At 39.5% G+C, this 21,864-nt stretch overlaps 2 protein-coding genes across 2 annotated transcripts; both read right to left on the bottom strand.

The window, feature by feature from the left end:
* Positions 1–5,061: 5,061 nt before the first annotated feature.
* Positions 5,062–7,530, bottom strand: LOC139129008 (uncharacterized). Its single transcript, XM_070694684.1, has 2 exons — positions 7,303–7,530; positions 5,062–6,659 (listed from the first exon to the last, which is right to left on the bottom strand). Exons 1-2 carry the CDS (start codon positions 7,413–7,415, stop codon positions 6,218–6,220), a joined length of 555 nt encoding a protein of 184 aa, XP_070550785.1. The 5' UTR covers positions 7,416–7,530; the 3' UTR covers positions 5,062–6,217.
* Positions 7,531–7,690: 160 nt separating this feature from the next.
* On the bottom strand, positions 7,691–11,925 carry LOC139129005 (multiple epidermal growth factor-like domains protein 10). Its single transcript, XM_070694681.1, has 4 exons — positions 11,758–11,925; positions 10,999–11,063; positions 8,280–9,235; positions 7,691–7,818 (listed from the first exon to the last, which is right to left on the bottom strand). Exons 1-3 carry the CDS (start codon positions 11,907–11,909, stop codon positions 8,532–8,534), a joined length of 921 nt encoding a protein of 306 aa, XP_070550782.1. The 5' UTR covers positions 11,910–11,925; the 3' UTR covers positions 7,691–7,818; positions 8,280–8,531.
* Positions 11,926–21,864: the final 9,939 nt, after the last annotated feature.

Here is a 21,864-nt window from a genome sequence, read left to right as displayed (position 1 = left end):
ACATCAATCGTGATCAAACTCCGATTCTGATTCAAGAATCACCCACGAACTCATTTGAAGGAAAATTCAATACTTTTGAACTTCATACTCACTGTTTGATACTTTTTTGGCGTTTTCCAAAATTGCTACCCGTTCTTCGTCGCTTTCAGACCCATTGATAGTTGCAAAGGCAGTAACGCTGATGTTATTTGCCGCAGAAAACGAGTCCAGTGCAATTAGCGATCCTTCGCGAGTCAGACCGCCGGGCAGCCACAGTTCGTCCTCTTCAGCAATCAAAGAGATCTTAGAAAAGCTGAAAATGTTGCAGACACCCGCTAGAAAGTCTGCTGTTGCGGTTTCGGTAGCTGTACCACGTACCAAGGTCGTGTAAGTGGATTTATCTGTGTAGATATTACTAGTACACCAGTCACAGAATATTGGTACATTCCAGACAGAAGCCAGTTTTCCAGTTGTTGTCATTATTTCTTGATCTAGTGTGCATGACGGACCTATGAATGCCTTGTAGTTGTTGGTGTAGTGTAAGTTTATGATCTCTCCGGCAGCTTCTCCATCGGAACATGTGCCAATGTTGAAAGTCGGTTCCAGCGTGAACGGAAAATCTCTCGCGACTTTCTCTATTGCTATGTTCATCGCGGATCCTACCTTACCCACCTGTAGAGGATCAGCGGAGACGTTGGACAACGAAAGCAACACGGTGTAATTCTCGGCCTGAATACTAAGGACATAATTAAATACTGATGCCACGAACAGCAGCACGTTCAGCTGTAACATTTTGAACTTGGCTTTGACCGGGCGGTTAGGGGAGACTAAGCTGAAGGTAAAGTTGCCACAAGCTGCCGATCAGGAAGGCTGTGCTGTTCAAACAAACGTCAACAGCTAATAAAGATTATGTAGCGTATTGTGTGTACAGTCTACACGCGTCAAGTCGCGATATTACGACCATGCACACATCTCCCCTTTATGTATTAATTGTGTGTGACAAATGCATGACCGTAGGACCGGACTCGCCGACACGGATTCGGAAGCGTATTACGCAACATGTGGAGATGAGTTTGTATAAGAAATATTTGTTTTTGCACTTGGTGGACAGATATTACATTGAAACGTTATTAAAATGAAACAGTGTGGTTTGCAAAGGAAAATGACTTTTAACAGTATAAAAGTTATTATTGACATGTTCACGAGGGGACACAGTTGCTTTCGCCGAGAACAGGACGTGCCTGTACGGAGCACACGTTCACCGATGACTCATCGGCTTCAGTAAAACACAACACGTAAACCGTATGGTTGTAGCGTCTGCACAATGCTTAGAATGTTGCAGTTTTTTTGTCAATAAATAATATAAAAGTTTGAAGTGAGGAAGAGCGAGAAATAAATTAAAATCTATAATGCAAAATGAATAAATTTGCGATAAACAAGTTCAATATTGTTCCCAACTAATTCTGTGTGATGCGGTATGCTTTGTACCATGAACACGGCAATCAAGCACGTCAAGTTTAAAGCGAGACTCTTATCAGTCAGTCAGTGCCATTGCTGTAATGTCTTTCACACCTTCATTTTCAGCATATTCTACAACAGTGCCATGTTAGTGACGTTTATCATTCGGAGATGTCCCATTTGATGTGTGAGACAGTGGTCAGAATAGAGACATGCAAATGTATGGGTTTTTTACGCGTTCCAAGACATAATCTTTTTATTTATTCTTCCTGTCGTGTGTGCATCCCATCCAAAATTTCGTAATATTTACCGTTCGATTCCAATTTGCATATTTTTAAAAAGCAAAGCGGCCTCAAACTGAACTGTCTAACAACTTCTACTTGAGCATATTTTCTGTACTTTTTTATATATTTTCTCTCCCCCCCCCCCCAAGATACACCAGTCGACTTGGTACAACTCGTAAGTCCCCCACTTTCACTGCAAGCTCGAAAGAGAACAGAACTGGCACCAACCTGTAACTTAAGGTCTCCATATTACGCTCTCCATATTGTATGCGCACTGCTGAAAAAGTAGGACATGTTTCGTCTGCGAAGCGTCTTAGACTGCCATCTATTTTATTCAGTGTCTAAAACTAGTAATTTTGGTCATATAGTGTTCTTGCGTTTATAATGTAAGGGCGTCATCAGGTACAGAACGTTACAAGCCCATAAGTTGTTGTCTAAATATCCAATCAAATCACACCCTACTTCATACATTTTAAGAATTTTTTTACATTAGCGGCCGAATAATACACATTTATACATGACCGAACCATCGCAAGTAGAAGCGACAGGCAGACTTCTATTGTCACAGTCTACATACGTCTGGACTCAGGATACGGAATGTGCAGGACTGAAAGGCTGGTCAACTGTAGCGCCCTCATAGCCAACGATTGAGGGCGAATTCCCTCATGAACAGAAAACAATAACAAAAGTAAGCTACTTTACGTTAGGAATACATCAAATTTGGACACTTACTGCAGGTCGAGGCCGATAAAAGTTTTGCAGAATCGATATTCTGTAAATTATAAATGTTTATCGGTTGCTTTGTTGGTTGGTGGTGCACACACTGTGCACATTTAATGCATTCCAAAGCCTCCGGCCCATGCACAAGGGGGTTACGAGTTAAAATAACTGTAAGATTTTTCAGCATCTGTTAGATTGCACGGGACATTGAGCAACTCTATGAAATAATCATACAATGCAACTGACTGAATTTTGATACTTTGAGAGAACACAATGTTTTAATCTGTTTGTTTCATAACATTCTTAAAGTTAGGATCATTGACACAGTCTAATAAAATATTTCGTTGCTGCATCTTATACTCTTTCATTTTAACATTATTTGATTAGGACACTCTATAAACTTTTACAAAATATCTTTACTGTTTGAAATATGACAAAAATATTAAGATATTCGCCTTTTTACTTGAATTTTCCACCTGTAAAGCCATTCTTTATCCGACTACGGTTTTTATAGAGTCTATATTCTTAATGCGCTGTTTCATTGACATTTTCATACCACACGCAACCCTCTATATGACTCTAATGACCTAGTATAGTCAATTGACACACGCGGAGAATTCATATCAGAATTCTCGAGTAGGCTCGCTGGACGTAGGATATCAGGGATCACGGACTAGTCTCAACAGGGGAATGCTGGGCTAACCGGGGAATTTGACAGTTTTTCAAGCCGAGTTAAATTTCCTACCAACAGGCTACAAATATGCCTAACATCCAAGGCTGGAGAAATAGAAGCAACACATAGATGATTTAGGATTTGATATCGGTCAAAGTTCTAGAAACGGTGCACAAAGCCCGGTCTTCCTCTGTGTTGACACCATCAACACATGGGGCATAATGATTAATCATCGCAGCCAGTACACATGACCCGTGTTTCATTGTCCAGATAACAGGTTTGGCACACTAGATGCTCGTCTGCTTCATTCCCAAATCCCTAGCAGAGCGTATCGTGGCGATCACATTCCCTGTCCTGGGATACGATTTGCGATCAATTTCCCCCATGCCCCGTACTCCCCCAGATTTCAGGTAACGGGGGACTTTAAAGGAAGTCTTGCCATTATCTTTCAAAAAATTATAAATAGTAGTACATTCCGCCAAGTCAAAATCACAGTCGAAGCTTCCATTCCAAACCGCTATTAAGGGTGAGTTTTCACATCATTATACACTATGAACTTCACTATTCGGTGTCACATCTTTAGTCACAGTGGTGTACACTCACCGACACACTCGGAGCAGTGGTAAGATGGCGCTAAAAGGCTAGCACCATAGCGGCAGGTGACATATTTCCGTCTGATATCACAATGAGACGCTGTCGCATAGAAATGTAGGTCCACATTTTTAACCATACAATGATTCGTATTTTTGTCATTATTCTTTGATAATCAAGCAAAGCATTATCGTACCCTTAAAATTCTTCTTTAATATACGAAGGTTTGTTTGTGTTCCTCAGAGGGGGTGTCGCTCGAAGAGAGCCCTTTGAGGAACTAATTATGCTGAGCTAATGGGTCAGGTTCCATCAAACTTTACCAGCCCTTTTCACTTAGGACCAGCCTTCATGACCCTTATGACTTCAAAGTTAAAAAAAGTGATATGATAGTTCGCTACGCCATACTTTTCACTTCACCCGACTAGGTGTGTGCGCCACCAATGCCCCGAGTGTGGGTCACTGTTCTCCCGAGCCAGGCTACACTGTATCATAAATGGAGAAACAACTCAACAAATGTCATATTTTTCTCACAAAACTGAATCACTACATAGACTCTCAAGTAATAAGCTTACTATATTGTATGATTCATTTTTTCACCTTTCAAATAAAATTAACAGAATAATTACTGTTCTCTGAAAAGTGAATATTATGATATAAATATTCGCATACTTACATATTTTAAGACATTGCATCAATCGCAAGACATATATGTCTGTATTTTTTCGGGATAGTTGAGTTGTCGTCTATTTCAAACGTTTCGTCTGAATCCAGCAACTTGTTAGCCCGGCCCATGATACATTTTATTACCACCGCAATCCAAAGAAAAGTAAATTGAGTTTCCCTCAGCAAATCATTGACCCAAGACGTTGATCGATCGGAAATCTATTTATTTCATCTATGTCTCTTAGAATTTTAGCTTCAGCCATAGACAGTACAGCGAAAGAGCTTCTGTCTTTATCTAAGAAGGCTCAATTGAATTTGTGAATACGCTTACACATTTCGAAATGTAAAACCAATAAAACCAAATGTAAAACTAATAAAACGTTACAATACTACATTTTAAAATGGAAAACAAAAACAATCGGAGAAAACGAAGAAATAGGACAATATCAAAATTCAAAATATACAGTTGCACTGGAAGAAGTCAAAACTTCGAGCCGTCTATCAGGTCACTTGTTTGAATGTTCGCGCACTTTGGTTGAAACTTATACAGTTGCTTTGGTATTGTGTTCTATAATCATATATATATATATATATATATATATATATATATATATATATATATATATATATATATATATATATATATATATATATATATATATAAAGTGTAATGCATCATAAATATCTAGCCGTGCAATATCCAGTCCACAGTTTAATTTGTAAAAGCAATCGATCTTTGATTCAATACGTCAAGATATTAACTCACCGCAACGACCATGAAATCAAAGTACGAAATGAAGGAACATGACAGTAATTTAAGGGCCAATCTTCATGTATAAGATTAGTGTTAGGGATTTATCAAACACAACAAAACAAATTTACAAATGCAGTATGATGTTAGATTACCGCTATCAATTCATGTTCGTTTCGATGGCACGCACAGCCTTTATGCTATCATAACTGTACTAAAGATCGAACTGTAATCTCCTTGTAAGTATAAAAATTTATAACAAATCATTGCCAGCTTTCACGTATACAATTATTGATCATTGGCTTTGTTTACCCTATACTCTCTTCAAGTATGCGTACTTCACTTACATTGTGCTGGCCGATGTATTTAAAGACTTTCATGTCTATTTCACTTAACATCTTGTGCAAGCTATAAAGAAACATCTTTCTATCAAACCAATCAGTCAAGTAATCAGTCAGTCCATCTACCTATCTATCCATCTATATATCTATCTACCAATTTTTTTATCTATTTATCTATCTGTGTATCTATTTATCTATCTATTATCTATCAATCTATCTATCAATCTATTATATCTCTATCTATCTATCTATCTATCTATCTATCTATCTATCTATCTATCTATCTATCTCTCTCTCTCTCTCTCTATCTATCTATCTATCTATCTATCTATCTATCTATCTATCTATCTATCTATCTATCTATCTATCACTTTAAAGATCCATTAGCTGTAACTTTGGTCTTTTTTTTTATTTTGTTTGTTCTGTGTCTCGTCTGCAGTTTCTGGTTTGAATCCCTGAACCATGGAGAAATTTCTATTATTTAGCCCATAAATATACCCTATATGAGTATAATCTGCATTGTTATTGTTTAAATTTGTATTCAGGTCCGGACTAGAATACATTTATCAACAATAACAATGGTTATTTCACATATACAGGCTGTGTTGGCAAGAAAGACACCGACATTGGTCATGATGATCGGATGATAGTAAAATTCTGTAGTTGATACATTGAAACAGGGTGGTGAAGAATCAGTCAAAAGTTACAGCTAATGTCCCTTTAAATTTGGATAAATGCTCCATATTGACTGCGGTACCTATTTAGCCATATAAGTAAACGCGAGTCTCTTGTCGTTAACGCTTGGCGACAAGGGTTTCAACTCTTCATAGTAAGCCTGATCAGGAAGATTTCGTTGCTTATACCGTTTACCGCTTCTGTCGATGTGGTCATAATTATTGGCAGAGTCAGTGCATGCACTTGGTATTCCCAGATTACTTTGCTGATCATTCTGTGTTCGGGAATCTCGCAATGGCTCTCCCAGGAGAGAATAAAGTTCGTCTTCTTTGGCATCACTCTCTTTGCGAGGATGTTTTGTACTTTTGTTAACGGTGGCGTATATTGGGAAAGAGGTTTCTCGTTCAGATCCTGCATTGAATCTTACACTTGGTTCTGTTTCCAATACTGTAACACTGGGATTGAATGTGATTCTATTTTCATCTGGAATGGTTCCTTGGATTGTAACACCTCTGCGCCCTTTTCTACAGGAAAGTGAAAATATTTAATTTTTAGGGCGCCTTTTAAGTTTCCCGGTGGGTAGGATAACTTAAGATAATACAATGCTAATAATAAGTGCAAAACATTATCCTCATCAAACCCAACAGAGCTAACTTTCTTCCCTTCGCGCTTTTGAATTTCAACAATGAAATACTTTAAAAAGTGTTTATGCCTAATTACTATAATATTACTAATTACTATATCATATCCGAATACAAATGGGCAAGAATTTAGCAAAAATTGGTGTATAGTGGTATTTTAGGTCAAACGAAGAGAATATGATGTATATTATCGTACTGCTCGATTCTATGGTAATCATTAGGGGTTGAAAGTATCAATATTTCCAAATCTCTCTGAAAATAGCTTAAACTGCTGCAAATATCACAAACATTGGTTCCCTATTGCAAAATAAAGAACACTATTATGTCTATTTAATAATGTTGTAGATCGTAAAGTATTGTCATACTTCAGTATGTTCACGCCCGCATAAAATCAGTGTCTTAAATGTTCCCCTGCGTTTTCTTCGACACTGAAGAATCTAACCGACTCAGACAACTAATTTTCAAAGATTTACCAATACATCAGGCTACTGTGAGATATAATTTCTCAAGATACTGTAAAACTTACTTTTGCTGGCTTCGCCAGCACTGCATGACCATCAGTAATGCTGGTACAATGGTTACTGTCAGTAAGGCAAGTATCGCAAGGCCAAGTTTACTCTCAGAATAATAACCGTTCATACTTGATGGAAGCTTATGTGTGCTGTTATTAGTCGGATAGTCTGCGCTGAGTGTATACTTCTTGTCATCTGTAAATAAATTGCATGGTAATTACTAAGTTTTTGTCTAATTTGCTTTAAAATTAAGGCTGCCTTCATGATTGTACAAGATGACTACAAAGCCATTTTAGTAACCTAGAGTACCAAGAATGGGTATCTCTTTGCCAATGTGTTACTATAAAATTAGCGCTGATTGCATAGTAACTGTTGATGAACTGCATGAATTATTCATTTTACCGTAATTACGAGATGTCGCTGCTGACACGCTGCAGTCTTGTCCGGTCCAACCACGGCTACAGTCACATTTCTTCAGACGTTCAATACATTTGGCCCCGTTTTTACATCGGCAACTATTATTATCACATCTGAAATTTAAATTTACTTCCACCATTAAACAACGTTAATAGCGTTTTTGAGACTGCTCGAGTGTTAGCACAAAATTTAACATGTTAGTTGTGATGGAGCTGGTTGGTTTGTAGACAAGAAAAGCTAAGGCTTATACAGGTTGACAAACGAAAGTTGATATCAGATTGTAGATGTTAGACATATCTTAAAGTTACAATCACTGAGAATGTATGTTAGGGAAATCAAACCGATTTTTAATGTCAGATGGATGAAACATGAAGAAGAATTCAAAACAAATCACCCAGCCCAGTGTTGACTTTGAAATTATTTTTATACCGTGATATGTCTAAACTCATAATCTCGCTTACAGCAAGATCGGAAATGTGTTGATGACCTCGCTGGCTATACGGCAGCTTGTTGAGCCGGGATTCCCGGCATCCTTTGCGCCTATTTACTTTTAAAGTTCAGATTTCTCGTTTACCTATCAACACTTGGGCAACTTCCATTTACGTGATTGCATGAATCAGAACAGTAGCATTCACATCTTTTCCTACAGCTATCACCATGGAAACCAACTTGGCACAGTGTTTCGCACTGTATTCCGATCCAGCCAGGTTTACAAGAAACACAGCGTTCATCTATACAGTCTATGCAATTGTCAGGACATGGCTGCTCACAATGTTTGCCAAGAAACCCAGGTGTACACTGACAGGCACCGGTCACATGATCACAGCTACCTGCGTTCAAACAGGGACACTTTGCTCGTGCAGTTCTCGCCGTAATACCCTTCGTCACACGTTCTGTCGCACCAGTTACCATGCCAACCTGGTAAGCAAAAACAGTTCCCTTCTGATGGTTTGCATTCATGCCCGTTAAAGCACTTGAAACATTTATCTTCACAATATGGGCGATCATTTACTTTAAAAGTATTACTGTCGCATTGTTCGCATGAACGTCCAGCCCATCCACGAACACATTCGCACTCGTCAGGGTCCACGGTCGAGCATGATGCACCATTATAACACTGACACTCTTTGTCACACCGCGGACCGTAGTACCCGGATTTACAGACACATCCTTCCGATGGGTCACACTTGGCGTTTTCTGTACAATTGCAGCGTTTACATGTTGTACTCGGAGGACTGCCATAGAAACCTTCTAGGCATTTGCATTTGCCAGTTTTACCATCACAAGTAGTGTCCATCGGACAATTGCAAATGTTTTGACATACAGACCCATGACGACCACTTGGACAAATACAGGAACCGTCTAGCATATTGCAGGTACTGTCATTTATGCAGTTACAAGAGAATTCACATTGCCCCCCATAATAGCCATGTGGACAAAGACAAACGCCATCGACTTTATTACAGGTACTGCCGTTGTCACATGTACACTTGCCCCTACAATTTTCGCCGTAGGTTCCGTCAGGACATTCTAAAAAAAAAGTTTAGACTGGCGTAAATGAAATGGCAGGATCACGATTGCATGGACGATTGAAGGCAGCTATTAGTGTTCGAAATAATCACAGACAAACATAAACAGACCCGCAACGGGTATTGTTTAAGGCGTGAAGCGGTTACCTAACCCATCCATGTTCGCCTCGCCTCAGGTTGCTCTCGCCTCTCTTTTCCGAAGAGTGCCGACCATGCATCCTTCGGTAATTTTCGGACTTTCGCCAATTGTTAAGCGAAAGTATGTTCGGCAAAGTTTGTGTTGTTGATGTCGTGTGGTGCTGAGCGGAATAGACGTGCTGGCGAAAACGGAAGTGTTTTGAGCTTCAGGAAAGTGACTTTTGCCGTTTTATAAATTCCTCTCATATTTTTATGAATATATAATGAGTGTGTTTGAACCAAATTTGAAAGTCTTTTATCGATAGTGTCTGGTTTTACTCAATGGTTTACGGTCAGTCATACCGTCTTTTACACGTGCGTCAAGTGAGGACATGTTTATGAAACTGCTGGCGTATTATGTTTTGATTGGCGTGAAGCAGTGTTTCTGACCTGATAGCTCACAAAGTAACAATGGTTGCCACGCGACTGGCAGCACGATGCCATCTCGTCGTATTTTTCGCATAATCTCGTGCAATTATCAACCACAAACAAAGCCTCCAAAATGTTTAACACCTTTGAAGCTCATTTTAATATGAAAAGCCAATAGCCTACCGAGACGACCATGGAACAAAAGGCATGCCGCGTTTCCAGTCTGTCTATATTTGTCTGTGAAATAATATAGAAAACCGTAACTAAATGCATAGAGATCGGCGTTATTCCGACCATACAAAATGGTGGCATATGAAATGTACAAGAATCATGGCCTACTGTAAGAAGCTAACATGAATACAGTTCGATTCCCGGCTTACGTTGCAGTCTTCAAGTTTTAGAGACAAACTTGACTCAATACCATACTATTTTTCAGTTTCAAAAAGTTGTCAGATCTACATTCAAAACAATCAAATGGCGTTTCTTTATTATGTTCATATTAACAGACTTTTACAGTGAATTTCAAAATAGCTTGGAATTACAACTTGCTATGGTGATTAGATAAACGTTTCTGGCGATAGAAACTAACTTAAACTGCATCCATTGCAAACGTTCTCCTTCGATAGATTTTGCAACAATTTAACCAAATACGACGTCCCCTGTTCTCACTCACAGATCCCCGGCAAAGAACACGTTGAGTGTAGGAAACACCAATCGTTGCACTGACCCGTACACACTGTACCGAGAAACAACCTTTCATTAGCGTTCTTTGCAGAAATGTGATAAAGGCAGTACAAGAATGTTCAAACAGTCAGTGTACGGGTGAGTTTTTCAGTTGAAGCACGGCAACACTGATGATGTTGACTGTGGCAGAGTGAACGTCGTATTGGAATAAATTATTGCAAACTTTGTCGAAGTCGAACGTATCTAATGAATGCAGGTTGCGTCATTTCTATCGCCTGAAACTTTTTTTTTTATCACCCAAGCATGTTGTAATTCCAAGCTATTTTGAAATTCACTATAATTCGTAACTCATCAATAATCTATGTGACACATGTTCATTTTTTTTCTTTCAATTGGCGATTGAGAATTTTAACATCAAGGATTGAAAACTATGAAGAAATAAAATAGTGCGTTTCATCCTGACAACGTACTCAATATGCGGAAAGGGTAAGGTTTTTCAGCGTGCATAATTTACAACATAGACTGGGTATTTACCTCGGCAATATGCAGTCAAGTTAGCTTCAGCATCTTTTGTGTAACCATCGCAACAGAGGTAAACCCTGTATTAAAGAACGAGCCAATTAACTTTCATGCATGAGAAATTACTTCAGTACACTCAGATGCATGTTCTTCTGAATTCATAGTAGATAAAAAACAATGCAAAGTAAGTAAGATGATTTCCATTCTGAATGGCATCTAACACAACGTCACGTCGATCGACTTTTACAATTTTAAAAAGGACGAATAACACGTTGAAGAATTGCTCGCCCTATACTGCGCCAACTGCAATATTGGACATGAGATATTTTTCGATTTTGCTGCCCTTTACTTCACAATGTGATCATACATTGTGCACATTTAATCTTCTTGCAGCGGCTAAAATGAATCCCTCTGGAAATCCCCCCGCCCCGCGCAATTGTCACACTGACAGAAGAAAATTTGGAAAGATATATGTTGTTATCCCTTAATTACTTTTGCTCGATTTGTGTGATATCCGTACCGACCGAATAAACCTCGAAATAAGTGGAAGCGCACAAACCTTGTGTATTAAACGTAAAGATAGCAATGAACTTGAAGTGTAAAATTACCCCTGAAGAATTTCAAAATCGTGATAGCCCTTGAACTTGATAATGTAAAAAATGAGATGCGCACTTGAAACGACAATTAAGTAAAGATACCTCCAAGGCAATGAATTAAAGATACCTACTTTCTAACAATAAACTCTTCTGAACAAAATTTAGTACTAGTACTTACGGATTTACGTCAGAATATTGGGGTCCTCTACATGCATTAGGGTCATTTGAATGGGTTTGACCTGAGAGGGCGCTGCTGATGTAAATGGAGCACAGCATTACAAAGGCAACGGAGAATGATGCTAGGGCTTCTATGTTTGGAATCAATCTCATCGTGTTTGATCTTCACTTCTTCACTCACCCTGGATAGAAATTAAACACAGAAAATGTCCATATATATCGTTGTATTTGTTTGTTTTTTCTATTATTGTACGTAACTTTTGATGGTATTTCACTAACAATAGCAATTACTATTACCATATTGTTATCATTAATTTTCGAGTTGTTTGACTCTGCTTTTGACCAAAGATGTAGCACTCAGGATTTCATTGAAACAAGTTATTGAAGTCACAATAGAACGGAACCCCTAAATATTAATAATAAATAATTCAAATATGTATATGGTGCTATTTACCGGTTTATTTCGTATCAAATATGTTTATTTATTACACTAATACATTTTGGCAATCGCATAACGAGCAAATAATTGATTCAGGAGACTTTACACAGATAACGATGTGAAAAGTAAAGCAAAGCGTTAATGACACTTTGCTCACATGTGGTTACATGTGACAAGCCAAAGTGAGTATATGCACGATATTGTATAGCTTCTATAGGCCTCAGCACGTGTTATTCAAATGCATTTGAACAAATTTTAATGTACCGTCCATTGAAGTACGAAATGGTCTGTAATTGTTGCAACCGTTGATCATACACACTTATACAACACCATGCAACGTAGTACATCTGATAATAAGTGATACAATCTACCATATGTAGACGTACAATATTTAATCTCTCTCGAAGTCTAACGTAACGTGAAAAACGGGCATTCTTTAGGGCTGCCACTGTTTACGATGCCGCCACACCTACATGATAATGATATGTCCCAAACTGTCACCCAATTAAACAAACATTGCAGTATCATAGACAAATGGGGAACTTCCAAACACAAACCTACATATATTAAAAGCCCTTCAAACCAAATTTAAATGCACCACCTAACCGGGAATTTGTCAAGAAGCCATTATTTGACTTACAAAGAAAAACAATGCCATAAATGTACAAAAGGACGATGGAAAGAAACCAAAACCATGTCAACATAATTTCTACGTATTTTTAAATACAAAATGTCTTATTTACATTCACAGATATAACGTTTGGTGAATAACCTGGCTTTGCTTTATTGACCAGCCAAGTTTGCTGTCTATACAGATGAGACATTTTGTGAATATACTTATGTTATCCTGTATCTTTTGAATAACATACATTCATTCGTTACATACATACATACACACACACACATACATACATACATACATACATACATACATACATACATACATACATACATACATACATACATACATACATGCATGCATGCATGCATGCATGCATGCATGCATGCATGCATGCATGCATGCATGCATGCATGCATACATACATACATACATACATACATACATACATACATACATACATACATACATACGTAGATATATACATAGATACATACATATATACATAGATACATACATATATACATACATAGATACATACTACATACATACATACATACATACATACATACATACATACATACATACATACATACATACATACATACATACATACATACATACATACATACATACATACATACATACATACACACATACATACATACATACATACATACATACTACAACATATACACATACATACATACATACATACATACATACATACATACATACATACATACATACATACATACACACACACACACACACATACATACATACATACATACATACATACATACATACATACATACATACATACACACATACACACACACACACACACATACATACATACATACATACATACATACATACATACATACATACATACATACATACATACATACGTAGATATATACATAGATACATACATATATACATAGATACATACTACATACATACATAGAACACACACATACATACATACATACATACATACATACATACATACATACATACATACATACATACATACACACACATCACATACACATACATACATACATACATACATACATACATACATACATACATACATACATACACACACACACACACACACACACACACACACACATACATACATACATACATACATACATACATACATACATACATACATACATACAGGTGCCACCGATTTCAGCTTATGCATGCGATAGCCTCACTTTGGTATACCAAATATTAGCAAAAAAATCGATCAATCAATGTCAATAAATCAATCAATCCATAGAAAAATCCGAAACAATATCGTCCCCCTCTATTAATTCTACTTCTTTGGATAACTAGTGAATTACCTCTTAAATATTAGATCAACTGCTTAATGAGAATTTCTGCAAATGAGCGATCAAAATTCTCATAGTCCTTATAATTTGACTGATATTTCAAGGCATTGAATCAACGGTCATATCGGGACGACATAAACAACATATAAGCCCGACGAAAGACATAAAAGTATTTTCCTCCTTTTACATAGAAGATAATTTGAATAAAATGTTATTTCTTACCGTTTATGTTCGTCAATTAATCAAAATTATTTCATCCCTAAGTTATCAACATTTCTCTTTGTCTTTGTCGATCGATCGAAGTACTTTCATCCTTACTGTCCTGTCCCAATTCGTCTGATTATTGTATAATATAATAGTAACCACTTGTGACGGGTTCCAACCAACGAACACACACAGACATGCCAGGTCAAAGTATTTTACACTAAAACGAACAACATGCGAGATGTTTTGCGAAACTAAGAATTAATCAAGTGTCATTATGCTCGCGGCTACACCAGGTAATTCTCAGCATGAGGAGAGATACCTTAATGAAGAAAAAGTTGTATTTCAAGACTGGACTGTTGCAATGGCAATAACCATAAACAAAATTGTTGAAACAATGACCGTAACATCTATTTTATGACAACATTTTTTAATAATTGCAAAAACATGCCGTCATGCTCACGTTAGTCACTTCCAGTTACGTGTTCATGTAACTTTTAGCAGACCTAAAAATATCGAGGTTATTTTGAGGTCCATTCAAAGTCGATGGTCTCAGTATTGATATATTCAGTCTAATTACAAAATCCATTAAATATGCAATTGACTCAATAATTAGAACGTTGTGCTTATAAAACTTACATCATATGTCGACCTAATAATGATCAATATTTACCGAGAGTCTCGTCGTAATCGGTGCACTTAGTATTGATACACAGTCCAATCATAGAGATTCACAAAATATGCAAATGAGCTCACTTGTAGCACACATCAAATATTTAGAATAGTACGACCACAGAACAGTTTGCGTGCCTGCAGAGTTGAATCAAGTTTGGCTGAGTAATTATTCAGATGTCGATATAGCCTAAAGCACAAATTAATTAATTATTCAAATAACTCTTAATTATGCAGACCACACCCACTAAAAATCTAACCAAATCTAGACCTTCCTTGATACTAATTATGAAATTGCATGACCTCTGGTTTAGGCAGTGACTTGAACAAATTCTTTCTATGGACGGTCGGACAGATGGACGTGCACACACACACGGACAGATATTGTGGCGACTTTGGACAATGTTTGGGTCTCCAGCCCAAGCTTTCAATAAATAGTGGTCAACACAACAATTTCGGATTTTCGATGTCATTCCTCTGAGCCTCAAGCAGTAAATAATGACAGCTCTCTTGCAACAATGTTGCCTCCGTATGTACACTCCTGCAGCGTTGATGTATGCATCTTTGCCGAAATTACCGTTTTCACTGTCATCATAGAGTCCTGAGAGACTGTATTTAATTCTCTGCCTCAAAAATTCAAAAAAGACTGTAAACCAAATCAATCAAAGTTGGCTAAAGTGGGTACAACACGGCATACACCGCGCTCACGGTTCGGACATGGCTTTGTGTTGTATTGACGCAAGGCCCAATGCCAAGTTGACGCCGAATTCTATCAAAGGCCAGATCTTGTACCGCCATGATGCTTGGTGACGAAACGCGTAGCCAAACGGATTTTTGCACGTGAACGTGTACGCCAACGCCAACGTAAATTCTACGCGTTTACGCTCAAGTAAAAAATAGAGGTTTAGTTACACGTAATTACTTAATATTTAAAGTCGTATCACTTCGCTCATGGGTATAGCCTATTGTTATAGGATTGGGCCGGAGTCCTGGTCGGCTAAACCGTGGCGAAGCGATCCAAAACTCGGCTAGGGTGGGGTGGGCGGGATCCGAACTTTTGTTCCGTTCCACAAGAGCCCTTCAACCCCTTGTTTCTCTCTCTCTCTCATGTTCTCTTGTTGTGTCGTCTTCGCCGTGTTGCAATGAGGGAGATAGTCCGTATGGTATGTTTCCTATTTATATCCCCTTAATTTACATATAGCGTAGTAATATCGCTGCGTGATGCGGCTTTGAATAACTTAATATTTAAAGCCGTATCACTTCGCTCATGGGTATAGCCTATTGTTATAGGATCGGGCCGGAGTGCTGGTCGGCTACTTGTAGTCAGTCGCCTTTCCCTTACTCTCACCACATACGTCACCATACCACCCATACCCCAATCACTCAAATCTTCTAAGCCCAAACCAGAATATTTATGCAGCACAACGATTTTATTTATTCGTTATTAAAGCATTATCATATACACCGACATGCTGATTATTGACACCAGTAAAATTCTCCATTCGCCAATATCTGCATAACTAATGCACGAGTCGGGTGTTTAACCTGTGAGTGACTTTCTGCAAAGTCCACCCATCCCCTATCCTGCTATATGTGTGTCATAATTTAGAGTATATAATCTCTTTCAAACGCCCTAGTGAATCCAGTGAGTTCATCCATTTTTCGATAGGCATTTACATTGGAATTAGGGGTTTCTACAAGCTGTGCCAGTCTATCCGCCGGAGCTGCTGGCTGCATACTTTTGATAGTTGCATGTAATATCTTGCTGTCTCTTCCGCCCTCCAGCCCACGTGGGTCATGAGTGATTTTTGCATATCTATGCACATTCGAGGTTTGTTTGGCTCGATTGTAATCGACATTACAATAAATGGTGGTGGGTCTATACCGACCCGCCCGGCGGTTGAAATTGCTCCAGTTTGCAATATCTGTGATAGTCTTTGATATAAAGTCAACAAAATCTCGGCAAGTTGGGTTATTTGTAAAGACTTTACTTGGTGGCGTGGGACTATCGTACGCTGTGCCTTTGACAGTGCCTCGGTATGGTTGGAAGTGTTAAGATATGCTTACACCATCATTTACCCACTCCATAATTTGCTCGAAATTATCTGCGACTCTTGCGATTGATGACCAGGCGTCTCTGTGCTTATGTATCTCCCCTGCTGTAAACTCGTCCGGGTTACGCAAGGCAAGCATCGATGGAGAGGCTTTTTGTTTCCCCGTTACTACATCCTGGATACTAGGACAGCATTCAGTGGGGCCCTGTCGAGGGGCACCCTCAAAAGTCACCCACGTTGTTGTAGTCCTGACGGGAGACGTCCCCCTGGTGAGTTTTTCCCAGCTTAACGGTACTTACTGCGAAAGTGAAGAACAGGGAGAAAGCTTTCACAAATTGAGTCTTATAACCTGTAAACTTTTGAGGGTACCCCTAGACAGGACCTCTGAAACCGAGGCTACATAAGAATGCAAAAGGGTGCTATGGACCCTCCCTGCCTAAAGGGTAGGTGTACTTATAGGGAGAGCTGTGAACGAGGTCAGTGTCCGAAACTACACATTCTACTATGAGGATGTCCACTTCGAGTGGGACCGGGATTTGGTAATGGCAAGGGGAACTTGTGCGTTGTCTCTGTATGGATTTCTGACTTTGGGAGAGGTATGAGGGACTAACTTTTCTGATGATACATTTCTACGTTTGTGACAAGAGGGGAAATTCAACCTCAGATTGGTCTCCCGGAATATGAATGTTCCAACACGCAACGACTCGTCAAATCACGCCATAGAACACAATACCAGTTGTATTATTTGCAAATGAAAAAAAAAAGAGAGAAAGACCTTATTTTATTATCTTGAACTTGAAAGAACAAGGAATGTGCGTACAAGTGCGTAATAATTTACCACATATTTAATCCGAATTCAGCAAGCACACTCGATTTTCTTTTTTGGACATGACCGGGCCATATGCCCAAGCTCGTGACATGTAAAACACTTTATTTCTTTTTTTCTTTTTTTTTGCGTGCATAAGGTGCACATCTGACGTCAGCAAATTTTTTGTATGTGTGGTTTGTGTGTCACATAAATTTCGATACTTTAGCTGCTATTTCTTCTTCTTCCTTGTTGCCTAGGAGTAGAAACAATAGGCGTCCCGCCTCTTCTCAGAAGTCGTTAGCCTCGAATTGCGCCAAGACTGCGCGAAACCTGGGAAGTTTGGGGTGGGCTGCGACAGTTGCTCTGTCCACTAACGCTCGGAGGGCGCTTATTAGCTGTAGTCTCGTGGTAAGAACCGGTGTATGAGCTAACTCCATTACTTTAGCAAGAGCGTCTTCAACGGATGCCGACTCGGCCATGTCCCGCAGTTTTTTTATCTGCTTCTTCAGAGCCGCAATCTCGTCCGCCTGTGGATACGGTCCAAACAAAGATAGTCACATATAAACTCTTCCCTTTGTTACTCACACACCACCAGAATGTAAAACATACAGGTATACATCTTACCATTGTATCTCAAATTATGCATACGCTCACAGTGAACCTTAACGGGTTGACTGCCTGGCTAGGGCCCGGGCCGTAAATCTAAGACAGAAGCATTTTTTTTTTTTTTTTGGGGGGGGGGGGGTCTCGAGATCTCTTTTTTTGATAGTAATAGGTTTTTGTTTTTTTAATTTTGTAAATCTAGTACAAAATCGTTTAATTTTTTTTTATTAGGCCCAGAGTAACCTTTGGGCGGCACCCAAGCCGAACCCTTGTAATTCCTGGCGCCCTCGCAGCATCCCCTTCAGCGGATTAACTGCCCGGCCATCTGTGAATAATAGCACCCTCGCAGTAACCCTCGGCGGATTGACTGCCCGGCACTCTGTAAAACATGGCACCCTCGCAGTAACCCTTTATAGCGGATTGACTGCCCGGCACCCAGTAAATCATAGCACCCTCGCAGTAACCCTTGGCGGATTGACTGCCCAGCACCCAGTAAATCATAGCACCCTCGCAGTAACCCTCAGCGGGTTGACTACCCGGCACTCTGTGAATCATGGCACCCTCGCAGTAATCCTCAGTGGATTGACTGCCCGGCACGCTGTAAATTATGGCACCCTCGCAGTAACCCTTCAGCGGGTTGACTGCCCGGCACCCAGTAAATCATAGCACCCTCGCAGTGACCCTCAGCGGATTGACTACCCGGCACTCTGTGAATCATGGCACCCTCGCAGTAATCCTCGGCGGATTGACTGCCTGGCCTTATTATTTTAAAACAAAACAAAACAACAAAAACAGATACTGGTAACAGACTATCGTATAGCGCTATAGTGGACTTGCCGTGACCATGACACGGCTACGGCACATAGTACCACCAGGTGCGCGTAACAAGCATGCAAATTCAGAATGTAAGCAAGCGGAGCTGACAGATTTGTGCCGTCGCTGGCGTACTGGACAGGTGGAGACCTGCACTGTAATAGTAAGTACAGATAATTCTTAAAAACAAACACAACATGCCAACTACCACTAACGGGACCATATCAGGTGCACGATACGCCAGAATGCCTATAGTGGTGGCCGAGGCCTAACAGACATGTGAGAATTATGCACTATCACAGCTGGTAAGAAACAAATCAATGACGAGAATTATACACGGTCTAAACGCCCTACACAGAGTCCTAAGGCCTGGCTGAACAAATAAATTCAATTGGTGAGACCCGGACGTACCTGCGAGCTTTTATTTTCAGCAGGTGGTGTTCCCTGTGCATCATTGATGGCTGTAGCTGGCTGCCGTTGCTCCCCCGAAGTGCTCGGGCCTGGAAGAATATCCCGGGGTTGGCGACTTGCTTTGTTGGTATACGCTGCAACAAACGTTTGACCAGCCGTGGCGGGCGCCGTAGCCGGTGCCGGTTTAGACGAAGCCATGGTGTCGGGTGCTGTTGTCTTCGCCGTGTTGCAATGAGGGAGATAGTCCGTATGGTATGTTTCCTATTTATACCCCCTTAATTTACATATAGCGTAGTAATATCGCTGCGTGATGCGGCATTGAATAACGTTCGATCAGTACGCGTAGCGTCTTTGTCACGTGATAACCAGACGTCGCCTACGTGTAGCATAGACGTTCCGAACGTGAAACAACACTTCTACACGTAGTCATACTTACGTGTAGTATTTTTGAGATTTTCTCAATGATTTCGACGAATTTAGACAAGCAAACTCAAAAGGTATCATTGTAAATTAGCAAACATCTTTGATATCAGAATATTTCGTAGAGATTGCAACTGTATACAAGGAGTACTTGCCATAATTTCCTTAGATGAACGAAATGTTGTTGTCGCATTCCACTTTTTGTCTGACGCCTTCTAAAAGAATTCTCTAAACCACATAAATAACTGTATCAAAGAAAATCGGCTGATTTAAGGTAGTTCGATGGTACAACGAGCTACTATAAGAGTGGTCCTCACTTATCGAAATTTATGTTTCTTAAAAATTACACGAATTTTGCATGTTTCTGAGAAAAATATGCAGCAAAATAATCCGGAACGCACGACTAAACCTCTCTATTCACACGCGAGCACGGATACGGGTACGCCACTGCGCGCCGTCAGACGTACAGGTAATTACGTGTAACTAAACCTCCAAGACCTGCGTCCTTCGAACATTTTTGAACTCGCGCAAATTTCGAACTCCAGCTTGAGAGCTCAACACGCCATAATGTCGAACAAGTGTAAGGCTTGAGATTGATTTTGATTGTTAAATTTTAGTCTAGTGCTGCTCGATTACCCACAAATGAAGAGTTTGTATAAGCAGCGACGGCGATGTAACCATGCCATGAAATCCCAAGAGGATTTGACCGGTTGACCTCGCTGTTAATTTTATGCAGGAAATTACAATAACATTGCTTGGTCCAATGACGCAGTGAGTTGAGGGTGGGATCGCCAGTGGTATAGGGGGAAGAGTACCTTCCCGATGGTGATAAGTGGTGCGGATTACCGTCGCCTAGGTGATGGCGTATACGCGTGCCAAAAGACACCTATAGTTGATTTCCTGTTGACCAGTCGGATGGCAGAGTTGCAAATACCTGGACTGAACCATTTGGTTTTTTGTGGGTGTCGGTGGTACTTTGACAATAAAAGTAAAGATGCACAGATATTGAGTTTATTGTCTTGTTTATGAGCTGCCAGTATTTCCAACAGCATGAATTATGTGCATTTGCCCTAGAAGAAATAAATAATTTCGAATAAAACATCGCGAATGTAACCACATTCCTTAAGCTCGACGTACACTTAAGTGCCCCAAAGAACCATGAAATCACCCGACTTTCGATTGAAGAGATGAGTTTTGCCAAACCGCGTATACAGAAAAAAGTGGCAGATGACTTTATTTTTAGAATCATAGACGGTGTAGCGAGATGTAAAAAATGTGAAAGAGGCTCCCCACCTAACTATCCTAAATGTTTTTGTGTCGAGATTGTTTGATTCGTTTCGAAAATGTGTTATTACATTCTTATCCGATTGTGTGTGTTAATAAAAATGTTTGTTTCGCTTTGGATATTTGTCGAGAAGTTTGGATTAGTGTGTACGGTAATGTTTTGTTTGTGTGGGGAAAGCTTATGGCGAGACGCAGCCGGACCTATGTTGTTACAAAAGTTGATAGAGTCGCCATTTGACGCTTGCAATTCGAAACCCGAGTGTGGTTTCTCATCAGTCGCAGTGTAGATTCTTTCCTTAGTTTGTGTTTGTGAAAATTTATTTTAATGCATTTTAGTGGTCTTGCTTTTCGATTAGCGAGGCAAGTATATTAATTTTTGGTCACGTTGTGAGTCCGTTTGGTGGTTCAGTTTGTTTGTTCTATGTTTCT

Source organism: Ptychodera flava, unplaced genomic scaffold (assembly GCF_041260155.1).
Source record: "Ptychodera flava strain L36383 unplaced genomic scaffold, AS_Pfla_20210202 Scaffold_84__1_contigs__length_488627_pilon, whole genome shotgun sequence".
Classification (NCBI taxonomy): Eukaryota; Metazoa; Hemichordata; class Enteropneusta; family Ptychoderidae; genus Ptychodera; species Ptychodera flava.
The sequence above is the reverse complement of the archived record's forward strand: the minus strand, read 5'-3'. Positions and strand labels throughout refer to the sequence as shown.

Coding starts and splice junctions, on each gene's coding strand:
- LOC139129008 (XM_070694684.1), bottom strand. CDS start 7,415: ATGAACGGTTATTATTCTGAGAGTAAACTTGGCCTTGCGATACTTGCC. Junction 6,660..7,302: donor TGCTGGCGAAGCCAGCAAAA/GTAAGTTTTACA, acceptor ACTTTCCTGTAG/AAAAGGGCGCAGAGGTGTTA.
- LOC139129005 (XM_070694681.1), bottom strand. CDS start 11,909: ATGAGATTGATTCCAAACATAGAAGCCCTAGCATCATTCTCCGTTGCC. Junction 11,064..11,757: donor CAATATTCTGACGTAAATCC/GTAAGTACTAGT, acceptor TCTTTAATACAG/GGTTTACCTCTGTTGCGATG. Junction 9,236..10,998: donor CTTGACTGCATATTGCCGAG/GTAAATACCCAG, acceptor CTTTTTTTTTAG/AATGTCCTGACGGAACCTAC.